Genomic DNA, 21,620 nt, shown 5'->3' with positions numbered 1-21,620 from the left:
TTAATTATATATTGTCATAATTTTATATAATTAAATATAAATTTAAAATGATTTTTGTATATTGTACTATATAAAATATGTAATAATATATATATTTGTAAATATTTCATAAAATTCCCATTAAATATCATAATTTGTAAACAAAATTTAATGCTATTTTCTTTTTTACACATACTAATAAAGTTATTAAAGCTCTCTCTTTTTGAAGAAAAAAAAAAAATTTAATGAAAAAATTCAAAAAATGTATATATTTTTCCATTCTCAACAAATGTATTTTTTAATTATTATATTAACAAATTAAAAAAGTTGTAACGTAAAATTGGAGAAATATCCCAAAAATTTAATTCCTTCAACTAAAATCAAAAATCTAAGAAGGAAACAAAAGATGCATCTTTAAACCATGAAAAAGAAGGGAGAATAAGGGGAGCAATTTCACGCTGTCTTAAGAGCGTGACGTCATGCGACACGTGGCAGTCTATCAGCTCGCCGTGCAGAGGAGCACAAGTGAGAGACGTTTTGTCCTGAGGAACCCAAGAGCTCACGGCGGGAAATAAAAACCAAACCAAACCAAAACCAGCAAAACGCACCACAACCAAAACCCATTTGCTCTCCTCTCCGTTTCTTCTCTCTACCGAGCTCAAGCCTTCTCTACTAAGGTATCGCTGGTTTAGTCCTCTTTCCTTCCCTCTGTTTACTCAAAGTGAGTTTTTTTTTTTCAAGGTGGTTTTTGTTTGGTTCTGGTTTTGTCTTCGGTGGTTTTGTTCGTGGTGGTATCGGTTTCCGCTGGTTTTTTGGGTTTTCCGTAAACCAATGCAGTTTGTTTGTTTGTTTGCTTCGGTGCTTTGAGATCTTTTCAGATTGATGTTCAGTACATTTCTTTGGTTTTTGATTTTGCGAGGTTTCGATCAACCTCTCTGTTCAGTGTGATTTTGAAAGGGAGTAAGGTTTGATTTTATCCTGTGATCGGAAAATGCATCAGGGTTGTCTTTCTGCTTTGTGTGAATAATTGACGGTTTGTTGATTTTTTTTCGCTTTTGTTATCGGTTAATTCGTTGCTGCATTGAGTGATTGATTCGGGCAGTCGTTCTGTGTTTGAAGTTTGTAAAAGTCGACCCTTTGGTATCCACTAGTGGTTTAGGTTTTACATGTTGTCTGTGTTATGGTTAGTGGATATGCTCCGCTCGGTTCTGCATGAATTTCTTTCAACTTTGTGGAATAATCCTTTAGTTTCGTGCAGAGTATGGTCACTTAAATGTATTTTCTGTGTAGATTTTCGTTGAATTTTGAATTTCAGTAACATTTGATGATTTACAAGGAGTTGATAATAAAGGTATTCCTTGAGTAGGGAATATTCTGATATCAAATGAGTGTACGCATGAGTATTTCTATCAATCTAGTCACAGAAGTTTTTTTTTAACGGTCCTTTTTCTTGCGTCTAAAAGATACACAATAAATTTGTGTTGTCAACAAATGATGAAGAGTCTTAGTCACTTGTATTGATAAATGGTTCTTTTATCTTTCTCATTGGATTAAATTATTGCTTATTGTAAGAGCTAAGAGGAGTTTTTATACGGCGAAGTTTGTTAGACAGTCACCTATTATGTTACATATTGCATTTTGGCTTTTGTAACTTTTTAGGAAATAATTAAATGGTTTTAGTCGACGTAGAAACCCTCTTAAAACATCCAAGTAGAGAATTATAAGTGAAGGATGATAATATTGTTGTTGTGCCTTATTTGAAATGATATATGTTCAAGGATCTCTAAGCATGGACTCTTAAAATTCACATATTTTGCATAGCGAGGAAAAAGAATAAGAAGATGATAAAAAACAAGGCAGACATAAATTGCATTTCCTATTTTTTCCTCATGTCTGTTCTCGTATTTTTCTGTTTATGGTTGTTTTTAAAGATCTTGTTTCCAAACTTGTAACAAGGGTTTACATATTATATAATTTCTGCATTACTTTTCTGGATTAGGAACAACATTAGGTAAGTTAAAGCAATGTGTACAAATTTTTATAAAGAGGAACCCTGCAGTCTAAACTCCCTTTCTCTATTTGTGCAAGTGTACATGCATGCACGTTCATGTAGTTTCTCCAAATATAGCTTAGTGTGTCTCGTGGATGCAAAATTCAGGATAGATTCCTCCCAGCTAGTACTCACACCGAAGGTAATTGCATGATCTCCATTTTATATTATAGGTATGCATACATGTATACATGTGTAGCGATAATATCGTTACTGTTTAAGCTTCATTATCACTAACTTTTTTTTTTTTAAATAAAGCTTCATTATCACCAACATCTATATCTTAGTTTTTAAATCATTTTGCTCCTTGATTTGGCCTATGTTAATACGTCTGCTGCTGCATTCCCTTTTCACTCTTGTTATGGCATTCTAAAGATGCTATAACCATAATAAGCTGGTGAATTAAGATATATCAGGTAGGAGACTTTTAAAATCAATTAATATAATAATGGATATTTTCCTTTTTGTTTACTTTTCTATGCAGCTTATGGATTCTGAGCAGCAGTTCGAGGGAAATCAAAGATCAGAAGAGGAGGTTGATTCACGGGCTTGCTTGGTCGAATCCCGCACAGATGCAGCTGCAAATGCCACACTTGAGGTGTAACCTATAATACCAAATTGAACAATATTTTTAGAATGGTGGCTTAATTGTCTTGAAATGGCATGTTTATAGTAATTTGGTAACATAATCTTATGGTTGCATGCTAAGATGTTGAGCTATCTTCCGTGAATGTTCCTTTGAAACTTAATGACTCTAGTATCTATAAATTTCAGTTGCCCATTCAAGCATCTTCAAGTGTAGTTACCCAGGACACAAGTGGTAACAATGATTTCCTCTATTTACAAGAGGCAAATAACATCATCAAAGCAGCATACAAAGAAGTTATGACGTTGGCTTTCAAGGAAAACACCTGGGTTGTTGGCACTCCAGCTGTGGGTTCAATTGAAGAATTCCTGCATATTTTCCGAAGTCCCCCACCTCCCGGGATGAGAATTGAGCGCTCAATTGAGAGTGCAGTTATTCCCATCGCTATTCCAATTCTGATTTCGGTGATGATGAATGTGGTGAGATTCCCTAAGCTTGGTATGGGAATATCCTAGGTTCAATATAAAGCATCTATTAGGATCTTATACTGCTACAAATGTGAACTAAGCCAGAATATTTATGGTGACCTATCAGTGCACATTATCTTCCTACAAGATGCATTAAAAAAGAAAAGGGGGTAAACAGAATTGAATAAAAAGTGCAAATTCTGGTTTTTTTGTTATGCTATTTTTTAGGGCTTCACAACATACTGCAGAAGGATATGTCCTTAGTTTTACTGAAAAAGAAAAAATATAGATCCCTTATGATTTCACATTTTTACGTATTGTGGACATGGTCATCTGCATGGAGGAAATGTGTTGGAGGTTATTGGGATCAAGTGAATAACTAGAATTCTACTTGAGTTCCAGGACTATAGACAAATTAGTATGAGTTGAAACTTCTCACCTTTATTGCAAATAATGATAGAACTGATATGGGATAGTCCCACCTTACAGATTGCCCAACCTCCTATTAAGGGATGGCGAGCTGCTTCTTGTGTGCATTTAGTTTTGTAGCTTTAATGTTCAGTGATTGGGGATACTATTATTAGTACCTCTACTGCAAAAAGATTGCAGGAGATGACTTGCCTGTGCATACATTGCATAAAAGCATTATAAGAAAATGATTTTTCTGTCCTTCAGTTCCCAGTTAGTCATCTAAAATCTAGTTTTCAAGTTTTTGTTCTTATCTTGTTCCCATGTTTATAGTTTTTCCCTCTCTCTTCACAGGATCGATGGGCCTCAGTATTCTCACAAATTGTCCTCTGTGCATCTAGTACTGGACCTATTGGCATTTTACAGCAACAGGATATTTATCCAAATATCAAACTTATAAGAATGGTAAATTTCTTGGCCTTATTTTGAGACAAATGGCATCTACAATCCTTTTGGCTGATCTAATTTGCTCCACGTGGCCTGTCACTAGCATGATAATTTATATTAATTAAGATTGCATCAAATCCTTCTGTGACATAGGTCAATGCTGAACTCTTCTTACCAACACCTTTTGTGTCAACTCGGAAATTCCGTTTCATTAGATGCCTAAAGGAAATCATACCAAATATCTGGATTTTATTTGATATCTCAACTGATTATTTCAACAATATCACATCTGATTCTACATTCAAGCCAGATTGTCGGAGAAGGCCTTCTGGGGTAATAATCAGGAAGCACAAAGAGCATTCTGAGGTTGGTGTTGTTCTCATTAGCTTATGAATTTTATTTATTGTTTTAGAAACTTTCACTTTCATGAATCTCTTTACATCTGCAGGTTATATGGATTGAGAATGTGGAAGTAAATGATGGTATGGCTGATGGCTCAGACATGGCATTCTGTGCAAAGCGCTGGGTTAATGCATTGTTACAGAAAGTGAAGCGACAGGATAGCGAAGTGATCAGTATTAATACAGAAATAGGCTGGAAAGGTATAGAATCATCTTATCTTGGTATTGCTCCTTTTTGGGCAATAATGCTACAACAGTGGTTTAGCTGAGGCTTTATGCTTACTGTGGATTGTAAGTCTTTTACAAAATATCTTACACATTTAACACAACAACTTATTTTTTATGCTTACTGTGGATTGTAAGTCTTTTACAAAATATCTTACACATTTAACACAACAACTTATTTTATTTCAGGAAACTATAGGATTTCAATAAACTAATTTTCCTTTCTCTTTTTGTTCTTACCAGTTTAAGTATTTTCAATATTTAGGAATATGTTAAAGATTTTTTGGCCTTTATGTTATTGAGTATGGTGGTGCCTCCCCGAGACTGCCTCAGTCCCTTTTATATATGGGAACAAATTGTTCTTTGTTGGATCGTATCTGCTCAAGATATACATATATAGTGTATATATAATTTTGGGAACTGGTGTTGTTTTCTGCTTTTTGCCTTGAAAATGATTAATCAATTGAGAGGTCATGGAAGTCCTATAATCAGCTATAAATCATAATATACATGTATTCTTCTTGGGCCTTGGACATATGCATTCATGATAAGGGTTGCAAAAATTGGTAATAATTATTATGTCTTTAAATCACGAAATGGTACTTTATAACCATCTTTTTGATTGTCAAAATTCCAGTAACATTGCAGTCAGCCTTTGACATGTGTTGAACATGTGGTATTTGCCTCCTGAATTGCTAACTTCAAAACTGATACTTGTAAGTTAAAATAATTGTGCCAATTTGCAGTTAGTAATAGTCTGCTTAAGGTAACTGAAATCATGGAGAAGGTCTATTCGGAATGTGTTAATGGAACTCCCAATGAAAATAAGTGGACTCTACTCTCAGACAGGGGTGTAAGAATTTTGAGGAGCAGGATCGGAAATCACAGCAGTGCAATGGGTTCAAATAACTACATTGGATTGACTAGCTTTCGAGTGCCCAAAAAGCCCTCATCAGTTCTCGATCTTCTAGCCAGAAAGAATATGGCATTACAGGTAAATTGCAACTACTTAGATCAAAGTGATCAGTTTTTCAATCTGTATGAACTCCTAATCTATCTGTCTTTTATAGTGGCCTAGTTTTCTAAGTTTGGTGGAACCTGAAGAAGTCATTAAACTTGCAGTGAAAGATGGTGGCGGTTATATTACTATACACAAAAAGGTAGTGCCACTTAACTTCTTAAGAAAGGTTCTAATATTTCATTTTGTTTATTACCCGGGTAGCTGGAGTTACAGTATAATGGATTATAGTATAATCATTTTCTCAGTCAACATATTCTAACCTTACAGGCCTATGAATACGTTGTGCAAGTGGTTTCAAGGGATGAATTTTGTTCATTCATACTATCATCACCAATGATCCAGGATGATGTTGATCTTACTCTTCTTTATGGATCTTTGAGAGAGAATATACTAAAGCCATCAGGTTTTACCGTAATCCCTGGTGGGCCACCAGAATCTGATTCATCTCTAGTGACTATTGCCATGCAACAAGAACTTGAAGTGTCAGGAACTGAGGAAGCCATTGAGGCTGTGAGTCAACTCATAAACTCCACTGTTAATGAGATCAACGAAGCAGGTAATTCCTGTAGTCCACCTCCTTAAAGATTCTTGGCCGTGAATTGTCAACACCAAACCTCTGGATTTTAATTTGGTTGATTTCAGAATATCATTCTTATGGATTTCCCGAATTTATTTCTTAGATTCTTGTTCAAGTAGGTTGATACATTTAAAATATACAATCAGGATTCAATAAGGGTCAGCGATGTCACTTACAATTTCTCGTGTGGTAAAACTTCTGTTTTCTGATGCTTTTGCTTCTTTCTGCAGTTGCAAGAGATGGAGAAGAGAACGAGTAATGTGTTTGGTGTCGTGAACCTCCAAAGTTTGGTTGGATAAATCCAAACATATTAATAGCTAAGTTAGTGTGAATACCAGATAGAATAATCATAGTTCATAAATATAGCTAGTTCCGGTTAGTGGGTACTGTGTAGTTGGCAGTTTGCGGTAGACAAATTGCGGTTCCGAAGAGATATGTTATCTCTGAAGTGGGGATGTTTTTCTCAGAGAGGGTATCATTAAGTTCCAAGACTGCATTTTGTGGTCCATGTGAACTTTATGAGAAGTTTCAGTTTATATGGTATCTTGCTTTTTCGTTTTTATGTAAACATAAAAAGAACTTACAGAACGGCCATTTTGTTGTCTCAAATAAATGCAGACTTGAGTCTGAATGCTAAGATTAATATCAAACTTTTGACTTGTATTCTGGAATTATCTTTTTGAGCTTTCATATAATTTAACGAGTAGGCTTGCCGTTTATGGAATATCTCTCATATAGATGATATGAAATATATTGATTTGGCAGTTGACAAGCACGAGCCTATGCCTCGGTGGTGGTACCTTCCCTAAATTGGGATTCAACTTTAAGTAGGAGCTGGGTAGATAATATTGTGTCTTAAAAAGTAATGAATTTTTCTTACAGCGTCAGATCTGTATGGAGTATTAAGGTTTTAGATTGTCGGCCGTATACATTATTATTCCCTTATTTCCACCTTTGTTTAATGAATAAAAAGGTTGCTGTATGTGTATGTATGCTATACGAAGGAAGTTTTGCCTGACTTCGCTTGAAAAGAAAAGTATGAAGCACTTTCTATTTAAAAAGTTAATAATATACAAGCAAAATATAATTTGATAATAGTAAGAAAACATTGACTTGTCCCAAGTTAGAAAAACTAAAAGATAAACTCTCCGCGAAAATTATATTGGTGTTGATGTTCAAGCCAACAAAAGATAGAAAAACCATTAGCTACAAACAATATTAGTAGTAAGTCATCTGAAACATCTTTTACAAAAAAAATATGTGACTGATGACATATTTGATCGAAAATATATATTTATTTTTGATTCGACCCAACTAAAAAACACCATGGGTATAAATTCATACTCTAAATTACGGTACATGCAACTTCTTTAGCCCGTACATGATGAAGTTAACGACGACAAAGTGACAGATGTTTGTCATAATATCAAACTATCAGTGAAAAAGTATGTGTGGTTAAAATTCAATGAGTATTATGATGAACCTGCACATAATTAATTATATAAACCTGATAGGAATTGAGATGCCACTTATTTTTGGATTATTATAATATTTTGTGGGCTCGACGTGAAAAAAAGTTAATAATATATGAAGTTTACTAAATTCCATATTTGTTTAATGAGGATATAACAACAAAAGATAAAATATAAAATAAATTATTTTGTTTAAAAGTAAAATATTTAATTTTTTTAAAAAAATATAAGCAAAGAATAATATTTATTATAAACGTACAAAATATTTGCGTATTTTTATTAAGTACGGTTAATAAAGTAATAAAATTTTTTAAAAAATATTTATAAAGAAAAAAATTAATGAAAGATAAAAAAATTATTCATTTTACACGTTCCGAATAACTCATAATTAAAATTAAAAAATTTAAAAATTTCGGTTAAATTTTAATTTTATACGTATTTATTTATAGTGTGATCATAAAAATTATTGTTAAATGTATCATGAATGATATAAGACAACTTCTATAATACATTAAAAAATAATATGGAGAAAGTTTGTACAAAACTCATAGCAAATTATAATCCATTTTTTGGTCTTTAAAAAAGACAACATATTTATAGAAATAATTACATCTTTACTCAAGCTTTGATATTAAAACCTGTAAAATTGTTTTAACATTTTTTTTAAAAAAAATATAAGCAACTTAAATTCCAGAACTAAATTACACTAGTACAAAGAATCTCCATCAATGAAGTACGAGCACGACGTCGTTTCAACTGTCCTGACCACGCCACCCTTTCAAATAGACACCCCTCCCGAGCTCTTCGGCTTTTATAACAATAAAGACGTCTGTCTCTCTACTAGTACGGTAATACTGAAGAGTGTCATTTCAATTTATTCACAAAAGCATTTCATGGCTGCTCTATTTCTTCCAGGATCAAACTCTTTTCTTCACTAAGGTAACTTCCCCCTAATTTGTTATCTTCTCTTTCGAGGAATCCACTGCTTTCATGTCATCTTTATGTAATCCAAACGTTTTATCGGGGAAAGTTTTCGTCCTTCTCACACTTCAGTTATGGTTCCAGTCTCGTGGAATAGCGTTTCATATTCCGCTATCAAACGTTTTCGTGGTTTCTAAGTATCCTTGTTCGCTGTATGTTACGATTGCTTTCGAAGCCTTCTGCATTTTAATATTCTCTGGGAATGTCTCTGTTTGGCTGCTTCCCAAATTTTTTATTGGTGGAGGAGGTAGGTGTGCTGAGATTGGCGAAGGAGCTACATTTCGAGTCGTCGATGACCTTCTTAATTTTTTTTCTTGACTGTACTAGTCTTCGTTGGTTTTGGTTTTACAAGTCGTAGATAACGTAAGAATGCTGCATGTAATTTTCTCTCTTTGACGAGATAATAGTTCCTATGCTCGATCAAGTTATTCAAACTTCGCCTACTGGAATTGAAATTACTTTTATTCGGTTCTCGTCTTTAATTTGCACTTGTTGGTAAAGAGTAGGTTTATTTTCCGCCAGTCTTTGTGTCTGCTTCAGTTTGCATCTAAGTAAACAATTTGTTGCAATTGTATGTCCGTTTTTCTATTTTTAATAATCATAGTTGTGTTTAATATCTCAGTGCATCATATTCAGTCTGATTCCCGGTCCAATCGTCTGGGTAATTGTTCAGTTTTTTCAACGGTAAAAAAAAAAGTGAAGTTGCTCATTGTTTGTCCTCATTTGCAATTCAGCCTGCTGGTATCTTACCCTAAAGTTGGTTCATTCCAGAACAATCTTATTAAGGATTAGATTGCAGTTACAGTTGGAAAACGTGTGTGTGCACTGTTGATTTGCTTCCACCAATATTCTTCTTCTCCTATTATGAGTGCAAAAATTTGTTTGGGTTAGCTGATAAACGGGGCATAGAGTCAGTTATGGCACCTAACCCCAAAATTACACGAGCCTTCCGTGCTATGAAGGACATTGGAATTTCTGAAGACAAGGTGAAACCAGTTTTAAAGAAACTTTTGAAATTGTATGACAAAAACTGGGAGTTGATAGAAGAGGAAAATTATAGGGTCCTTGCCGATGCCATCTTTGATGAGGAGGAGGTACTTTTCCTACTCTTCGTTACTTGTTACTTTTTCCTTTTCGTTTCAATCTTTTTATTATTTTTCTTTGATTTCCATTTTATTGATCTCATTCGTTCAGGTAGTAGAGAAAAGGAAATCTAGGAACGATATTGCTGTATGTGACAAATTCTTTTCCTTGTGCAGCTAGTCCATATTCTATCTTTTGTCTCTCTATTGCTTGCTATTACTAAGGTGAATTTGCTTGTTTTATTTAACAGCCGGGAAATTTTGATGATGAAACATTAGTTAACGATGAACCTGTACGGCCATTGAAACGATTGCGGTTAAGAGGCCAGGATGGGCCATCTTCATCCTCTTTCAACAATGGCAGCCCCGGAGAAGTTGGAACTTTATTGAGAACTCCAAAACTTGAAGAGGATGAAACACCTGCCAATTCTTCACAGCAGCAGCCATGGGACGTGGTGAAGTCATTGCAGTCCATTCCTGGCACCTCAAGGACTGAATTGCAGCCCCCTGGGTCTGTTTCACCCTTTCAACATTCTAGAAACATGGGGAAGCAACCTGTCTCACCTAAGCCTTTGGCAGGGCTGGAAAGAACTGATGCATTCTTGCCATGTGCCGCAGATGGAAATCAGCCTTCTTCAAGGAGATCTGACTTTGCTTCACTACCAGGTCAAATGCATGCTGGGCACAAAGGGAAGGAACCTTTCTCGCCCCATGTTGCTTCTAGACACACAAGACATGTTTCTGAAGTTGCTCCACATACTGTGCAAGCAAAAGATCGAAAAAAAGAGCAAGGCATTGTTGTTGTGACTAGACAGAAAACTTCTGACAGCCTTGCTTTGATCAAGCCCAAAGACGAGCCATTCACTGATGAGATGCCAGAGTGTGAGGTTCCTATTGCAATGGTCTACCCAGGTACTTTCTAAAGAAGCTGGGATGAGCCAATATTTTACTTATCAAAGTAGCTGAGGCTCCATTTTTTTTTCTGTTGATTACTTGATTTGCAAAATGAGGCGTGAGAACTGTGTCACTTATGACATGGTTGCTGGTTTAAGGATCCTATATTATTCTGAATTTAGAGGCAGGAATCACTGACTATTTAGAAAAAAAAAGGCAGGAATCACTGACTTTTTAGGAAAAAGAGAGGCAGGAATCACTGACAAGAAGGTTTCTAGCATGTATATATTCTTCTGATTTGGCAAGTAAAATAGCTGGGCATCAGTAAGAGGGGAATTTTTGAAATTTCGAAACTGTATCAAAAAGAGAATAAGAAGGAAAGATGGTATAATCATGTCATACATGTCTGCAATATATCCAGCTGCGCGGCATAGCCTAAAGTTCAGGCATAAATTTTTCTAGATGACATGCTACATTATGATTGAAAAGGTCTTTGAATTATCTGTATCAATTCATTTTTCCTTCCTCCAAGACTACTTAATGTCATAAGGGAAGAGGTTGCTGATGTTTGCATGTCTCTAGACTATTATATGACTATGCTTATGGGTTATGCTTTATTTAAAATCAAGTGCTGTGTTGTTATCATTATAGTGCCATTTTATGATCTCTGTCCTGCCTGTTACTAACTACATTCTCATGGTTACCTGATTAAGCTTGCAGCAACAGCAAGTTATGTTTCTGAAAATTTCCCATTTAATATTTTCTACTAATGTGATGTAAACTCCTGATGCATGCAATGCAAGGTACTTTGTATGTAATTCCATTTGCTGGGAACAGGAATAATAAATTGTCTTAGGCTTGCATCATGGACCCAGAAGGGTCTGCCAATTAAACACTAAAGAGGAAGTACTTATGCACAAAGTTTGTTGGATAGTAAAGGCAAGTTATTTGCTTTTTTACCTTTTTACAGATTCATTAATTGAAGGTGGTTCTGCAGTTGGGAATGTTATAATGGGAGAACCAAATGGCAATGAACCAACTGCATCCCAGCATGTCGGAAGAGAAAATGGAGGTGATGGTGTTCAATCTTTATTAATTGAACAGGCATCTGTCTCTGAACTTTCTACGCTTCCTGCAGAATTTCCTAGCTTAGAGATAGCCTCCTCGACGTTGGGAGAGGTGAAGATTTCTCTAAGCTACAACTCTACTATTGGAGGATCAAATTTCCATTTGCCTAGTCTAGATGAACTGAGAGAATCCATGGAGGAAAAATGTCTCCGATCCTATAAAATAATTGACCCAAATTTTTCTGTCATGAAACTGATGAAAGATATGTGTGACTGCTTCTTGGAATTGGCCACTAATTCCTCTTGTGAATCGCAGGAAAGGATAATGAATGTTACCCCATATCTTGATTTATTGAAGAAACCTAGTTCATTTGAACCTCTTGCTGTTGGGGGAGGTACAGCAAACAATCACATATCCTCTGGGGCATCAGATGGACCAGCTGATGTTCAGTTCTCTGCTGAGGAAACTTGTGAGGAATCATGTAGTTTGGTAGTTGTTCCACAGAATCAACATTTTTCTCCTGATGAGTTAAGGTCTATTTATAATATCAATGACATAACAAGGGGAGAAGAAAGGCTTGAGATTTCATGGGTGAATGATGTTAGCAATGAGTGTCCACCGGCTTTTTATTATATATCACAAAGCATAATCTTCGACAATGCTTCTTTGAATTTCACACTTAATCGCATAGGGGACACTCACTGTTGCTCTGCTTGCTATGGTGATTGTTTGTCATTGGCTTCCGGTGGTGTTTGTGCATGTCAAACAGGAGGAAAGTTTGCATACACATCAGAAGGCCTAATTGAAGAAGAATTCTTGGAAGAATGTATCTCCATCACTCGTGATCCCCAACACCAAATTCTTTTGAAGTGTAAAGAATGTCCATTTGAAAAAATGAAGGAAGAAGAAATTTTGGAGCCATGCAAGGGCCATCTGAAGAGGAAAACAATTAAAGAGTGTTGGAGCAAATGTGGCTGCAATAAGCAGTGTGGTAATCGAATAGTGCAACGAGGCATAAACCACAAATTGCAGGCATGAATATTCTCAACTTGTTTGTTTGCCTCAAGCTGAACTCTTTACTATTGCACTTGTTGATTTGAAATTTAGACCCTTTGTTGTACTCTTCATTCCACCCTAATTTTTTTGTTGGCTGTTTCATTTAAGTGGCCATTTAAATTTGTGAATGGTGATGGTTGATTGTGGGCTTCCATAGCTAATCCACTCTTTATAATAGGTATTTTTTTCACCTGATGGAAAAGGATGGGGAGTCAGAAGTTTGGAGAAGCTGCCAAAAGGTGCATTTGTTTGTGAGTTTGTTGGAGAAATTCTGACCATCACAGAGTTGTTTCAGAGGACTGCTGAGAAGCAGACGTTTCCAGTTATACTGGATGCATATTGGGATTCTGAAGGAGTTTCAAAGGATAAGAAAGCTCTTTGTTTGGATGCAACATTTTATGGAAACATTGCTAGGTTCATCAATCATAGGTGATTCTCTAAATGTCCTATCTACGCTTGAAAATTTTTAAGTTCTTGGTTTAGCTGAACAATAGCATCTTCTTGATACTTTCTTACAGAAAATCTTTCTCTGCAAAAATGGGTGATTCCTCTTATAGGAAAAATATTGCTTCCCCTTCTTATACATGGTGCTCTTCCTTCAGGAATTCAAACTTTTCAGTGGAAGTTTGAAATTATTTCAACTGTTTGTACCTGTGACTTCTACAAGAACTAAGATGATTTTTCTCTTTTGTTGGTTTGGATTTGGTGGTCATATGGTTTATCCCAACTACAATTTAGAAGACGGCAGACAATATGTTGTTGGGGGATTTTTTATGTAGTTTGTTTAAAAGAGCATATATGAATTTACAAGTCCTGGGTTCTTAATCCTTAAATATGGAATGAGGATTTTTTGTGCATTTCTTATATGTTATTTGATGATTTTTCACGCATAATATCATTTGCCATGAGTGATGTCAATTTTGTATATGCACATATTCTTTTATTTCAATGCTAATGAGGGAGGGAAGAAATTTGAATTAGAAAGTTTAGTGAGATAATTCGTACTTTATTTCAACAGTGTAGTTTGCCTGAGCACGAATCTTATGCTTTATATGCATGTGAGAAATATATGGCTTAACTTGTGTGTGTCAGAACTTTCAGAGAACTATAGAACACTTGTCAAAACTTTCAGAGAACTTTAGAACACTGTTTTGAGTTTTTATAATGAGTTGCATGCATATGAACTATGGGCTCTCTGTCTAGTGACTATTTGAACCACTAGCAAGATCATGGACAAGAAAATATAGAAAACTGGAGACTTTGATAGAGAAACAACACTGGTATAACTATTTTTGTTATTTTGTATATTGTGTATATGTGTGTTATTCATAGATACGATAGCAGAGAATATAAGTATGGTGAATGTCTTATCTGATCTGTGTTTTGTTACACCTAACATGGATCTACTTAGAGATGTCTTACAACTTTGTTGTTTTTAAATGCTGCTAGATGCTATGATGCAAACCTGATTGAAATTCCAGTTGAAGTGGAGAGCCCAGAGCGTCACTATTATCATGTACTGGATGCTAGTAGCTTCATTTTCATCGCTATGGGAGTTTCTTTAACTTTGATACAGTTTACTTGTTTTTAAGAGCTTGTTCATAGATTATTACTCCTATGCAGATTGCCTTGTTCACAACAAGAGAAATAGATGCAATGGAGGAGCTGACTTGGGTGAGAATGCTTGTCATATGAGATTATTTGGTAGTATAGCTCCAGAATTGGGAAAAGTAATTTGTATAAATTGTCCCACTTGCTTTTGTTTCCTTTCATTTCTATATGGTGTCCTCATTGTTTTGTTTTCGATTGTAAACTTGATTGGCATCATGTGTATTTGCTAACATGCTATGAACAATTAATGCATTAGTTGGCAGAATGAATGATCAATATTATCCAATAGAAGCTGCATTTGCTTCAGGCATAAGTATTACATACTTAGCTACATTGTCTGCGACCAAAAAACTATATTTTTCATATGCATATTGTCTTGAGCGGGCTTCGGAGGGAATCCTGGAGCATCCAAACTGGTCCAAGGAAGGTTGAGCCGGTCTGATTCTGGAGAGGTAGATGGTGCATCCAAGGAAGGTGATGGAGAAGGGACAGTGGTGAGGATGTGGACTCAATTTCATCCATTTCCTCATTTGATTTCCTAGAATGGAGGATATAGACAGTTATAAAGAAGAGGCTTTTCAAGAAGTAGAGGCGGATAATGTGAGGGGAGAGGGGGACCGTGTGGGAGAGATATGGGAAGATGTATGCGAGCTGTTTGACACACCTGTCAATGTGGAAAAGCTGGAAAAGGACTCAAAGGATCAGCAGCTTGATGGTGTAGAGCCCAAGAAAGAATTGCAGACACAAAATTCTAGTTCAGTGGAGAAGGAATCTGACTGGCACCAGAATAGCCTTGGAAAATTATCGCTGTCTTCAGTCACAAATTCTAATCTCAATTCTGGCCCTAACCTTTATTTCGTTAACTCTTGATAAGTGTGCAAGGTGAAACGACTGATCTAGAAGGCTTACGAGGTGTTAAGGATATTCAGGCGATGGTATCCTCCCTATTCCTTGTGATTCTCATGAATATTGGAGGATTACTTATGACTCAAAAAATCAGGTAATGTCTAAATTTCTGTATCATTAAGCCAATAATGACAAGTTATAAGATGGAGAATCCTAATGTCCTCCCCGAGAGTTTAGATTGTAGATTAGTAAAAAACCCAAGTGGTTAGGTTAGAAGTGTCAACTATGACTTACATGCAGAGAAAGAAGAGGGTAGAAGAGGGAAATAAGAAGATAGCAGGTAAATTAAGTCAAAGAGGTTTAGGCAAAGTTGAGAGAAGTTGCACTCATGAAGATAATTAACTGCAATGTCAATGGGTTGGGATATATGGTCTTAAGAGGAAGAAAATTACGGATGTGATAAATAGGGTTTGCTCCAACATAATACTCCTACAACAAATGAAAAAAGAATCTACCTATAGGGTTCTGATTTGAAGTATTTGGAAGTTGAGCTTTAAGGATTGTCCTCAGGTGCCTCAAGAGGCTTGCTTATTATGTGGGACGCCAAAGTTGCTAGTTGGCTAGATATGATCGAAGATTTCTTCTCTATAACAGTTTTGCTTAATGTGAAGGTAAAGGGATCATGGCGGATAACATGTGCTTATGGGCTCGTGAACCCTAGATGTAGGCCTCTTTTTTGGGAGGAGCCATCTTTTATCTTTGGATTGTGCCATCCACATTGATGTATTGAGGATGATTTTAATGATTATAGATCCCCTCATGAGAAGCTGGGAGGTGGTAGCGAAACTAGGACCATGAGAGGTTTTAATGATTTTATACAGGGTTGTGGGCTGCGTGATCTCCCACTTAACAATGCTCGATTTGCCTTGTCTGTAGAAGATGAGGTAGGTTTTCCTCGATTGATTGTTTCTTGATTTCATCTTTTTGGGAGAACAACTTTCTGGATTTGGTACAAAAGATTTTGTCGAGACATGTATCAGATCATTTCCCTATCATATTAGACTCTCAGTGTATGCAATGGAGCCCTACTCCATTCAGGTTTCTGAGCATGTGGATTCAACACCCTGATTTTGTGGATAAAGTGAAGGAATGGTGGCGTGAGGACCTGGGTAGGGGTGAGGTGGGGTATAAATTCATGCAGAAATTGAAACTCCTTGAGGAAAAGTTGGGTAAATGGAATAAGAAATTTTTTTGGGATATAAGGAAGAGGCAAATGGATATTTTTGAGGAACAAAAGGCTTGGATACTTTAGCATCGGAAAATAATATATTCTAAAGTCACTTAATTCGAATTTCCGACCTTAGGAATGAAGTGCAGGAGATTTTGTTCAAAGAGGAGCAAAGTTTTAGGCAAAAGACTAGATTAAAGTGTGTGAAAGAGGGTGACGCTAACATTAGGTTTTACCACCAATTTGTTAATAGTTGTAGGAGGAGTGAGATTAAAGAGGTTGAACTAGATGAAGGGAAAGTTGAGGCAAAATAAGGAGCTGATAGTGCATGAAATCACTGAGTTCTATTGTAGGTTGTATATCGAGGAGGAGATTTTTAGGCTTTTCATTGAAGGAGTTGACTGGTAGCCCATTAGTGGTGCCAAAGCCAACCATATAGAAAGACAATTCGAGGAATAGGAGGTTTGGAAGGCTATTTGGACTATGCCCACTGAGAAATCCCCTAGTCCCGATGGTCTTATAGGAGACTTTTTCCAATCATGTTGAGATTTTATTAAGAATGATTTGATGGAAGTATTTGAAAAATTCTATCTAAATGGAAAGACATGTCAAAGTATGAATTCAACCTTCATAACTCTAATACCTAACAAAGACAAATCTAAAAGGGTATTTGATTATTGTCCTATTAGTTTGGTGACTAGTGTCTATAAAATCATAGCTAAGATGTTGCCCTTACGCCTTAGTGAAAGTTTGAATGATGCTATTTCACCAAATTAGAGCGCCTTACTGGGAGGGAGATAAATCATGGGTGCATTCCTTACTGGTAACGAATTTGTGGATTATATGCGAATGATAAAAAAGGAAGGGCTAGTCCTTAAATTAGACTTTGGAAAGGCCTACGATAGGGTAAATTAGGGTTCTTTGGACACAATAATGGCCCGCAAGGGTTTGGACCTAAATGGAGATCATGGATGAAAGGGTGCCAGTCTTCTTGTCTCTTTTCCACTGTTAGTAAATGGAAAGGTCCAGCAGTGGTTTCAGGGCATTCAAGAGGATCAGACAAGGTGATCCACTATCTCCTTTCCTCTTCACTTTGGGAGTGGATGATTTAAGTAGGATGCTTGCTAGAGAATCTAAGAGAGGAGCAATTGAAAGATTTATTGTTGGGAATGATAGAGTTGAGGTGCCCTACCTCCAATTTGTTCAGATGAGACAGTCCTATTCCTATCTTATGACAATAGATCTATCTTTAATACACTTATGTTGGTTAGGGTGTTTGAACTTAGGTATGGGTGTCACAATAACATGGCAAAATGCGGGTTTGTTGATATTAATATGGCTGATAGCACAATAAACAATCTAGCGTGTTTATCGGCTGTGTGACTCTAGCATGGTCGATTACATATCTTGGCATTCCTTGAGTGGTAATCCTAGGTGTAAGTCTTTTCGGGATAGGGTGTTAAGGTGTCTAGGCATTTAGATAACTGGGGAGGGTGTCTTTTTTCTCTAGGTGGTAGATTCACTTGCATCTAGGCATGCTTGTCTAGTATGCCTATCTATTATATGTCCTTATTTAAGGCTCTCGCTAGTGTAATTGAGTGCTTAGAGGTGTGATGGAGAACTTTATATGGGCAGGGAATGGTGATAATAGGAGAGACCACCTTGTTATTGGGAGGTAAATTGTAGGTCTAAAACATTTCGAGGGTTGGGCGTAGGGAATCTTAAATTTAAGAACTTGTCATTATTGGTTAAATGGTTTGGCATTTTTCCTGGAAACCTAATTCTTTGCGGCATAAAGTGATCAAAAGTGTTCATAGGAGTCCATGGAATGGCTAGGATACTACAGCTATGAGATCCACCAGCCACAAAAGTCCATGACAGTCATTTCAAGTTTGTTTGACATCTATAAGCCTCTTGTCAGGTGTAAAGGAGGGACGATTCCAAGGTCCCTTTCTGGGAGGATCTTTGGAGGAGCGACTAACCCTTGGGTATCTAGTTCCTACGGCTCTTTCGCATATCTTTCTGCCACAATGCCCTGATTGACCAGTTATTTTGCATTTCCAACTATTCTTTGACTTGGAATTTTCAATTTTCCCGTAGCTTGAATGATAGAGAAACTGTTAAACTTCTTACCATGTTAAGCTTGTTACAATTGTTTCAACCTTCACAACAGTCTGATTGCTGGATATGGACCCTTGTGTCATTGGGTACATACCTGTAAATCATTTTTCGACCATATAACAAAGAATAGTAGTTGTTACCAAAGTAACTTTACCAAAGCTTTCTAGCAAGTCAATGTCCCTTCGAAGCTAAAGGTTTTCATGTGGACTGCAATTCTAAACCAGCTTAACACTAATGAGTTGCTGCGAATTTGTAAGCCTAACTGATGTTTGTCTCCTGAAATGTTTGTTATGTGCCATAAGAGCGGGAAAACACATTCTCATCCCTTTTTGCATTGTGAAGTGACTTGGAAATTACAGGGGTCTGGCTCTTTGACACTTTTAACCTAGTATGAGTTACTCATTTGGATTTTTTCATCAACACAAATTTTGGTGGCTTCGGGATTAAAGTAAAGACCAGACCTTTGTGGCAAGGAGCATTGTGTTCGCTGGTCATTGGACTATTTGGATTGAAAGAAATCGGTGTACATTTTGAAGACTGTTCTTTGTAGGACGACTTAATCAGGGAGAATGAGGACACTGCTAGAAAATTTGATAGAATATTTGATAGGAGCTTATACAAGATGTTCTCTCTGAGTTTATCTTGTTAACTTTGATAGAAAATTTAATACTTTTCCTCATGGGAAATACTCGGAGATTGCCCTCGCCATCCTTCATAGGAGCTGGGAGGCTATAATCACGTGATTTGTTTTCTATCGGGTGCTTTTTTTTTATATTTTTGGTTTTGTTTTCATATTGTTTTAGCCGGATATCTTATTCATTGTCCTTCTTATAATGTTTCCTCCCTTATCTTAATATAATTTCTTTTTCTATAAAAAAATTATTTTCAATATGCAAAGTGCTATAAAGTATCTGTTATGTTTTTATTTTTTATAAAGAAAAGTATTAAAGGTAACAAGAATGTGCCACCTAGAACATTACTTTGGGAACCCAAAAAACCCAATAGACTATGTGGGGTTTTTGAATCTGAAGTCTAAGGTTAAATTAGCCGTTTGGAATTAACTTCTATTTAGGACCAGGCTTCCAATTGTTTCTGAATTGTGCTCCTAAGCATTCCATATCATTACTAAGTTTCACATAGTGGTGTAATTCTGCAAACTTTTTCATTTTTCGGTTACCAGTTTGTGTACCTTTTTTTTTCTTTCTGATTCAGAATTAGTCAGTGTATTTGTCCTTTTCCTCCTCTGTGCATGGCTGGATATGCACAATCAAACAACCTGAGTTTCTCTATGGTTGGATCCAACTATGCCAAAAATGTTATCTTATCAATTTGCATTTGTAATTTTTTAAGCTTTGCTCGATGTCTATGCAGGATTATGGTATTGATTTTGATGACCATGAACATCCTCTCAAGACATTCAGGTGTCTATGTGGCAGTAAGTTCTGCCGAAACATGAAAAGATCATATAGTGAGTTTTTCTTATCAAATTCTCTTTTAGAAAACATGATCTTTTTCTTATATGTTTTTCCTTGATGTTTGTTCCGGGTTCGAGATTTTAGTCTTCTGTTTTTAGATGTTTTCTTATGAACAAACATACTCGGAATAGCTGTAAGCGGTTCCTTCAAGTGGCCATGTCTTAAATTTCTTGCTGCATATCATTGAGAATTTAGTTTTTTTGGTCAAAACATACCAGAGGGCAGTTCTTGTTTGTTATGATTTTGATAAAGTACCATAAGATGTTTCTCAACTGTATTTATTTTAGACAATTTGCTCATCTGTTTTCTTTCTTTACTTCTGGCATCAAATTCTTGGGGTCCATGATTGGAGACGTTTTTGCCAGCTTGAATGGACAACATCTTTCTAGTGATATCATGTACGGTTCATATCACCACATAACGAATGTTTGCTAGGCAGTGTTGTCAGACTCAAGGTTATAATCTTATGGCTTTTCGCATTTAAGTATATACTAGGATAATGATTGTGATCCATGATTCCAGTAATCCTTGCAGGCTTTAGAATGAACTAGATATCTCTAGTAATAGTCTGTTTGGTTCATGGCACACTTAGTGAATGTTCACAGCAGTGTGTTCTGTGAGACCCAGGGTTATGATTTTTCTCTTTTAATATATTAGCAGAATGATTAATCTCAGAGTTTATAATTAACTTTTAAGCACAATCACATTTTAGGTTGTGTTGTATTAATGAGTAGGATTTTTGGAAAAAAATTTCCTTTAATTGTTTTAAGGATATTGTTAGAAAATTTGATACAAGCATGTGGATTTACAAAAAAAAATAAATAAATCCAAATATAGTTTCCATAAGCTGTCAGATTATAATGATTTGTACCCCAGTATTCTTTTGAGATGTTTGTGAAAATTTTGGCACTGCTTGGTTATGGCTTTGGGTCTCACGTATCATAGGAGATCTTTTCTGGATGCCAAACCTTTCTTTCTCTGGCAACTACTAAGCGATGGTCTTTTAGAAGAGAAAAATGAAAAGGCACTTTGTTGGCTTTTTGGGGTGGTTGGGTGGGGTGGAGAGGAGAGGGTGGTTTGTTTCACTGCCAATGACTTTGATTTTGTTATTTCCTAATCAAGAATCCTTAACATCGAAGTGTTAAACAACATACTCACTCCCTAATTGGCTCCAGTTCTATCCTGTTAATCTTAAATGATACAATGAAATAAAACATAGATGTTTGTCTTTTCCATGGCAAGGGTTGCGCTTACAGTTGTTTGAGCCACTTTGTTGTTATTCAAACTGTCGAGCTAAGATTCCTACTTTTTGGGTGCAGGGTCCAAACATGCATCAGTTGGGAGATGAACTGACAGGAATCGGACATATGTTTTGTTTTGATGCTGTACCCCAAGATGGAAATCTGTGGAGTTAATTTTTGGCTAGCATAATGTGCCCATTAGGTGTGTTCAATTGGATAGAGAATGGGAAAATTACAGTATTGGCTAAATGTTATCCTGTGGATGCCTTCTTTTATATATTTTGTACAGCATTTTCAGGTACCATCTGTCCAAACTCAAGTATAATACCGATGTACCCATGGCTTTTTGATTTTGATCAAGCACCTCACAAAATTTCGCCTGTA

The 21,620-nt window shown here is 36.0% G+C and overlaps 2 protein-coding genes across 8 annotated transcripts; both read left to right on the top strand.

Annotated features, from left to right (window-relative positions):
• The first annotated feature begins 433 nt into the window (after positions 1 to 433).
• LOC110811567 (homeobox-leucine zipper protein ROC7-like) lies at positions 434 to 6,832 on the top strand. The gene is made up of 10 exons (XM_088215554.1): positions 434 to 656; positions 2,514 to 2,627; positions 2,804 to 3,094; positions 3,845 to 3,955; positions 4,091 to 4,303; positions 4,386 to 4,539; positions 5,310 to 5,557; positions 5,634 to 5,723; positions 5,852 to 6,140; positions 6,392 to 6,832. The coding sequence occupies exons 2-10, from the start codon at positions 2,517 to 2,519 to the stop codon at positions 6,418 to 6,420; spliced, it is 1,536 nt and encodes a 511-aa protein (XP_088071680.1). The 5' UTR covers positions 434 to 656; positions 2,514 to 2,516; the 3' UTR covers positions 6,421 to 6,832.
• A 1,589-nt stretch (positions 6,833 to 8,421) lies between these two features.
• Positions 8,422 to 21,620, top strand: SUVR2 (SET-domain containing protein lysine methyltransferase family protein). 7 transcript variants are annotated; one of them, XM_088215545.1, is made up of 11 exons: positions 8,445 to 8,572; positions 8,699 to 8,751; positions 9,349 to 9,708; positions 9,809 to 9,844; positions 9,948 to 10,608; positions 11,561 to 12,690; positions 12,893 to 13,143; positions 14,164 to 14,230; positions 14,338 to 14,388; positions 19,892 to 19,988; positions 21,315 to 21,620. In XM_088215545.1, exons 3-11 carry the CDS (start codon positions 9,532 to 9,534, stop codon positions 21,341 to 21,343), a joined length of 2,499 nt encoding a protein of 832 aa, XP_088071671.1. In that variant the 5' UTR covers positions 8,445 to 8,572; positions 8,699 to 8,751; positions 9,349 to 9,531; the 3' UTR covers positions 21,344 to 21,620. The 7 variants fall into 7 exon arrangements, with proteins under 7 accessions (XP_088071670.1, XP_088071669.1, XP_088071672.1 ...); XM_088215544.1 differs by lacking the exon at positions 8,699 to 8,751 and having other exon boundaries at positions 8,422 to 8,572; XM_088215543.1 differs by lacking the exon at positions 8,699 to 8,751 and having other exon boundaries at positions 8,438 to 8,572; positions 9,237 to 9,708.

The sequence above is a fragment of the Carica papaya genome, chromosome 3 (assembly GCF_054855325.1).
Source record: "Carica papaya isolate Zhongbai chromosome 3, ASM5485532v1, whole genome shotgun sequence".
NCBI classification, from domain to species: Eukaryota; Viridiplantae; Streptophyta; class Magnoliopsida; order Brassicales; family Caricaceae; genus Carica; species Carica papaya.
The sequence above is the reverse complement of the archived record's forward strand: the minus strand, read 5'-3'. Positions and strand labels throughout refer to the sequence as shown.

Coding starts and splice junctions, on each gene's coding strand:
- LOC110811567 (XM_088215554.1), top strand. CDS start 2,517: ATGGATTCTGAGCAGCAGTTCGAGGGAAATCAAAGATCAGAAGAGGAG. Junction 3,095..3,844: donor TTTCGGTGATGATGAATGTG/GTGAGATTCCCT, acceptor CTCTCTTCACAG/GATCGATGGGCCTCAGTATT. Junction 4,540..5,309: donor TACAGAAATAGGCTGGAAAG/GTATAGAATCAT, acceptor GCCAATTTGCAG/TTAGTAATAGTCTGCTTAAG.
- SUVR2 (XM_088215544.1), top strand. CDS start 9,532: ATGGCACCTAACCCCAAAATTACACGAGCCTTCCGTGCTATGAAGGAC. Junction 9,845..9,947: donor AATCTAGGAACGATATTGCT/GTATGTGACAAA, acceptor TTTATTTAACAG/CCGGGAAATTTTGATGATGA. Junction 10,609..11,560: donor TATTGCAATGGTCTACCCAG/GTACTTTCTAAA, acceptor ACCTTTTTACAG/ATTCATTAATTGAAGGTGGT.